The 6,274-nt window shown below is 35.7% G+C and overlaps 1 protein-coding gene across 2 annotated transcripts in view; it reads right to left on the reverse strand.

Annotated features, from left to right (window-relative positions):
- Positions 1-4,191: 4,191 nt before the first annotated feature.
- RAPGEF5 (Rap guanine nucleotide exchange factor 5) overlaps positions 4,192-6,274 on the reverse strand; it is a 116,762-nt gene continuing 114,679 nt past the window's right edge. For both annotated transcript variants that reach the window (XM_029283114.1, XM_029283115.1), the window contains one exon: positions 4,192-4,359. In XM_029283114.1, the coding sequence (XP_029138947.1) occupies positions 4,241-4,359 (119 nt within the window). In that variant the 3' untranslated portion in view covers positions 4,192-4,240. The remainder of the gene's footprint in view (positions 4,360-6,274) is intronic.

A 6,274-nucleotide genomic window follows, 5' to 3' on the forward strand; every position in this document is an offset into this window, starting at 1 on the left:
TGCTAGCTCTCATAAATATGCAAAACAATGATTTAGACAGAAATCAACACAATTAAACATGTAAAGGGCTCCGTTGTCAACTGTATTCTTGTTAAACCAGAGTATTTTATATGTGCCAGTTCTAATAATGCTAGGTAAGTACAAGTGTGTCCCTGAGAAGTGTTAGGCAAATAACCTTAGCTTGGACAATCTTTCTGTTAATTTTAATGCAGATTGAAACACAATGGTCTGGAGAGAATAAAATGGGAAAAATTAAACCAACCATATCAGGGCTGCAAACAACTGCTAGCAGCAGCAGCTTTATTTTATGCTGCCATCACAATTATCCAAACCTGCGCAGCAAAGATGTAAGTAGCCTTTTCTTTTTATCTTGAGAGTGCCTTTGTTTCCAACAATGTAAAAAGAACATAATAAATAAGCTATGCAAATAAATAGCAATTGCTACAAAGGTTAGTATTTACAACTTGTTTGCTTTTTTACAGCCATGCAAATGTTCATTTATAGTGCTCAATACACTTCAAAAGGTCTTACTCTATTCTGCAACAGTGCCTTTTTGTTTCCATAGATATTTCTAGAGTTTATCTCCCCCCTTTTAATTGCTGCTATTTGTGCTCCTATTATAGGAGCTCATAGCTCTTATAGCAGTTTGGGGTCCAAGAGTCAACCCAATTTATGCTGCAATCCTATGCAAGTTTATTGAGGAACAAGTCCCGTCGTGTTTAGTGAGATTTACTCTCAAGCATAAGAAACATTGTATAATTTTGATTCTAATCTTCTTCTAAAGCCAGCAAAACTTAGGGTATACACAAAAGACTCAATGCAGGGACTGTTTATTGTTACAACAGTGTATCTTAACGATCTCAAGGCTGACTCAGTCATTGTCTTAAAGTTGGCTTCCTTCCTGGAGAAAGTTACATGAATGTATCAGGAATAGGATAAAATGGAGATTATACACTATATATCTGGCTTCTGGTCCAAATTGTGGCATGCATTTTTCTTTTCCTGAACATAACCTTGGAGAGAAAGTTGTTCATTTTTACAATCTAGTCTGAATGCACTTCCACAGAAATGCAATTATCTAGTTATTTAGCTCTAAAGTAACAAATGAAGTTACTGGACTTAAAAAAAAAACCTGCTCTGCGGGTAATACATTATTGCATCATATTTGTTTCCCTTGTTTTAATATAGTTTAAATTACCTAAAGTCCAGTTGACTGCAATATACTCTTGCATTAGTAGAATAAGACCCAAGTTTTAACCATAGCTTATTTTTAGGAAATATTTGGCTCATAATTCTGAATGGTCCCTTTGGCTAAATAATTACCAAGAGGCCACTGAAGTGAAGAAGTGAAGAACTCAAGCAATGCTGCTTACAACACCTGGCACAAGACAGTCCAACTCACAAAGTTTGAAAATTATCCAGTTTTTGCTTGCTCATAAAAGCAGCAAACAGGTTTCAGAATGGTAGCAAAACAGAAAAGATTTGAATTCCTATTAGTCTTTTGTAGTCTTAAGACTGCAATTACACAAAACTGTTAATGGATGTGTAAAGGCAAGACAATATTTAAAAATAAGAACCAACCACTTCATCTTACCTATCATTATTTCTTATCTACTAATCCTCCCCTGCAAATCTCATCAGTTAACTTATTCTAGAACTACAAATGCAGAATTTTTATTTTATAGGTTTAAACTCAACCACTTGGCAAACAGAGGCTCACCCTAATACATGAATTAAACAACAGGCTCTAATTCTTCCCTCTACATACCGGTATACCCTTTTGTGGCATTATAAAACAAGCCAGGTTGCAATGCCTTTTTCAAAATGTTCAATTCCATTTCTAAAGGTGTGGTTTGTTTGTGCGCATAGAAAGCTTATTTACAACAGTTGGGACTTCTCCCACTACAAATGCTATTTTTGTGTGTGGATAAAAATAAGGCTTATAACATATTTTTACTACAACTCCTACTGCCAAACCAAACAACTGCTCTTCAGCTAACAAACAAATTGCTTCTTCGGCTAAGTTGCTATAGGAAAAACATCCTGAAAATTCCTAAATAATTTATCTATGCTGTTTCTAACTTTGTTCAACTTCCTAAGAAAATAATGTAATGTAATGATTTCTACCAAATAATTCCTAGAAGACATTGGATAACCAGTATAGTAAGTGCTAACAATTACAGTTCAGAAATGTACATTATTCTCTTCATATTATACCTAGGCAGGGTTGTCAATTTTATGAGAAAGGCCAAATCTAATGGAAGAACTCTCTACTTCATTGCAAACAAACAAAAAGCATTCCTTATCACTTAAAACTGATTTTGTCTGCCAACAAACAGTCAATCTTCTATGAAGGATCTTGTGTAGCAAAAGTTCTTGAATAAATGTGATCCAAGCAGTAAAATAAAATAATTCAGATGTTTTCAAGGGAGGCCTAATTTTTAACATAGCCTCTCTTGTCAAACAGTATAGTCTTGTGGTATTATAAAAGTCTATTTTGTATAAAGCTGCATATAAATAGATTTTCACAATGAAATGCATTCCTTTACACCCAGTGGAATAAATTCTATTTATTGCATTCTTTAGGCAATTTCTTGAGAATACTTAATATAAGGATAAACAAGACATTCTGAAGATTAGAAAAAATTGCAAACATAATTTCAAGAATGTAAGTCTAGTTTTGATATCTTAACGTGAAAACCAAGGCACAAGATTTATTACACCAAAGCTTTCACTTTTAAATCACATGTTCAAATTATACTCAAATACATTGCAACAAATCTGTGATTATCTCACATATTTGTCCCACAGGCTTTAAATCTTTCTTTTCAGAAGACCTTTTTTTTAAATCATAGATTATCATGATCCATCCATTCTGTTGTCAGTGTGAAACCCCCAAATCTTTTGTAATTGCACCTTGATGAAAGAAAACTGTCAAAAAAAAAGTTTCTTAGACAGATTTTGAGAATCATCCATTTAATTTCCAATGCAAGTTCTCTTATGGTAGTCAGAGACCTCCTCATCTTGTAAATTTGAATTCAACCTCAGCATTTAATCTTGCAAGGAAAACACAACAACTATATGGCTGTTTCTCAAAGTATAATTCCTCTATGGTCAGATTCCATGACAAACCATAATTGTTTGAATTTGGCTTAATATGTTGTATGAACTTTTTTTCATTTTTGTTTGTAGATCATGTTTATGACAGATAAACGAGATCAGACTGAATAGGTATAAATTATTACCACTTTAAATAATAATAGCAGTAAGTGTGCCATAGCACTTTTACTTTCTTTCTTTCTTTAAAGTAATTCTGGGGATTCCACTGTAGTTTTCTGAGTTGCAAGCTACAGCCCCACATGATAGATTCTTCCTTACCAATTTAGTATTGTTTTGCAATAAACGTGTACCAGTCTAAAGATAACAGTAATTAGTAATACCATAGTAAAGTGAACACAGAAGTAAAACAAACTATATTCATTTGTAATAAAGCTACAGACAGGACACTTTTGTGACATTGCTTGCCTCTAATAGAATTACTAAGGACCAAAAAACTGAGGTGGCTCTAAAGTTTCAAAAGCATTTACCCATAAGAAATATTAAAGGCAGAGTGCTCTAAATCCTAATCCAACATGAAAATTACCATAATTGATACTGTGACATTTTGCTTTATTAGGCAGCACATTTTGAAATACTGTACAAGATATTAAATCAAGTATTAACTGTGCTTGTTTTAAATTAAGTATCTATGTTCTAACAACTTCTTGATACTTTACATTTTAATCTTGAAATGGATGCCATATCTCAGGGATAATTCATCAATACCTGCCCTACTACTTTCTTTTTGGCACTTAGGGCAGCTTATGATTAGTGAGGTATATCCCCATGCGCCAAATTATGAACATCTTTCTCAAAACAGTGCTGCTAGATCCTTATAAGGATAGAACATTTTATTTCAATTTAATACTGAGTGCTGAAAGCTACTTTGAACAAAAAAAATCAAGAAAAATAAGGTTTTCAATATGGTGAATCATTTCTTCTCCCTGTAGCTAAGCAGATTTGGCATTTTTCATCTTGTAAGGTTGTTGTGAAGATCCTCTTTCTTTGCATTGAGAGGCTAACGTCTACTGTGGCACCAATTACTGATAAAACTCAGTAATCATCAATTTCTTAGGAAAACAACATGCTTGGCACATAAGTATTCATGAATTGAAAGTGCTGGAGATAGATAAGTATGAATTCATATACGGGGTTCTATCCTGTGAGAAAGCTCAAACAACATCTGCTGGTTGTCAATGATACGCAAATGATGGACATAGGACTTCAGCTCCTCATGCTCTTTGGAAGGTATATCATTTCCTACAGTTTTGATAAGAGAAAAATAATAGATAAGTCATCTCATAGCATTTTTCTGAAGGCATATTTTGAAGTTTAATCAACAATTTATTTTAAGGAACTCTTGAACTTCACATTATTTATTTCTATAAAATAATGGAAATTTTCTAATGACTTCTAATTTCATAGAGGCCTGCGAATACTGCCTTTGTATGACTTCTACATTAAGGAAGAATATAAAGTAGGCATGTCATTACATTATATCTGTAGACTGTACAAACATGAACAAACATTTCACCATGTATAAGGAAGTAGGGGAACTCAGGCAACACATAGGTTATGTAGAAAGTAAACAGAGGGTCAGTCAAAAAGGACTCAAATGTCTATACACCAATGCACAGAGAATTAACAATAAAAAGGGTGAATTAGAAATTCAAGTAAATGAGGGCAGATATAATATTGTTGGCATTACGGAAACTTGGTGGGATGAAACCCACAAATGGAAATAGAGCACAAGAATGATGAAACTGTCTTGAATGCATTTGGGTCAATGTAAAAGGGGAAGAAAATGACATTGCCATAGGTGTATACAGTGGTGGGATTCAGCCGGTTTGCATCAGTTCGGCAGAACAGGTAACTAATTTTTTGTTGCCCAGGCCCAGAATGGACTTCTGGAAGTGGCATCCACACAGAGAACCAGTTGTTCACATATCTGAATCCCACCTGGGTGTATACTATAGGCTACCCAACCAGAGGAAATAGATGAAGTTTTTGCTCGTCAGTTAACAAAGGTATGTAGGAAGCACATGACAGTAGTAATGGGGGACTTTAACTACCCTGACATCAGCTGGGAGATAAACTCCACGCCAAGTGGAAGATCAAACATATTCCTGACAAACCTAACAGACAACTTTGTCTCCCAAAAAGTAGAGAAGGGAACTAGGGTGTCAGCCAAATTGGACTTAATTCTCACTAACAGAGATGAAATGATAGGTGTTGAACTAACAGGAACCTTAGGGGGAGGAGTGATCATACAATATTAAAATTCAAAATTATGGAAGCACAAGCAATAAAACACAGTCAAACTAGGGTCTTGGACTTTAAGAGAGCTAATTTCAATAAACAGAAAGAGCTTGGGAAGGATTCCATGGATGAGAATCCTCAAGGGGAAAACAACTCAAGCTTGAAAAATTCTGAAAAGTGAAATTATAAAAGCCCAGTCTAGCACAATACCAATGAAGAAGAAAAATAACAGCTCTCAAAAGAAACCAGCATGGCTGCATAAAGAACTCTCTGATAAATTGAAAGACAAAAAGGACAAATCTAAAAAATGGAAAGACACATAATTAAGGCAGAATATCAGCAAATAGACCGAACCTGCAAAGATGACGTGAGGAAAGCTAAGGCTCAAAATGAACTGAGACTTGCGACAAAAGTAAAAAATAACCAAAAAAAAGCTTCTTTCAAAATGTAAAAAATAAGAAAAAAGTCAAGGAAATGATTGGTTCATTAGTGGGAGAAAATGACAGGAAGGTGACAGGCAACAGTGAGAAAGGAGAACTGCTTAACTCCGTTTTGTGCATCTGTCTTTACCCAAAGGGAAAAAATAGTCCAATCTATCAAAAACAGTACCATAAAAAACAGATCAGAAACACAAGTTAAGATAGGCAAGAAAATGGTGAGCACCTGTCCACCCTAGATGAATTCAGATCACCAGGACCAGATGGATTACACACCAATTGTCAAGCCCCACGGGGCTTGCCATTCGCTGGGGGGGGAGACCCGCAACACCCGCAGCAGCCGAGCGCCGCCGCAGCCGCCACAGCCGCCCAGCAGCAGAGGGCCGTAGTAGCCGACACCGCAGCCGCCCGGCTCTCCTCCGACGTCCCCCCAGCCCGCAGGCCGCCGCGTACCTCGTTCGAGCCGCAGAAGCTTCAGG

The sequence above is a fragment of the Protobothrops mucrosquamatus genome, unplaced genomic scaffold, assembly GCF_001527695.2.
Source record: "Protobothrops mucrosquamatus isolate PMUCROS unplaced genomic scaffold, P.Mucros_1.0 scaffold21, whole genome shotgun sequence".
In the NCBI taxonomy this organism is placed as follows: Eukaryota; Metazoa; Chordata; class Lepidosauria; order Squamata; family Viperidae; genus Protobothrops; species Protobothrops mucrosquamatus.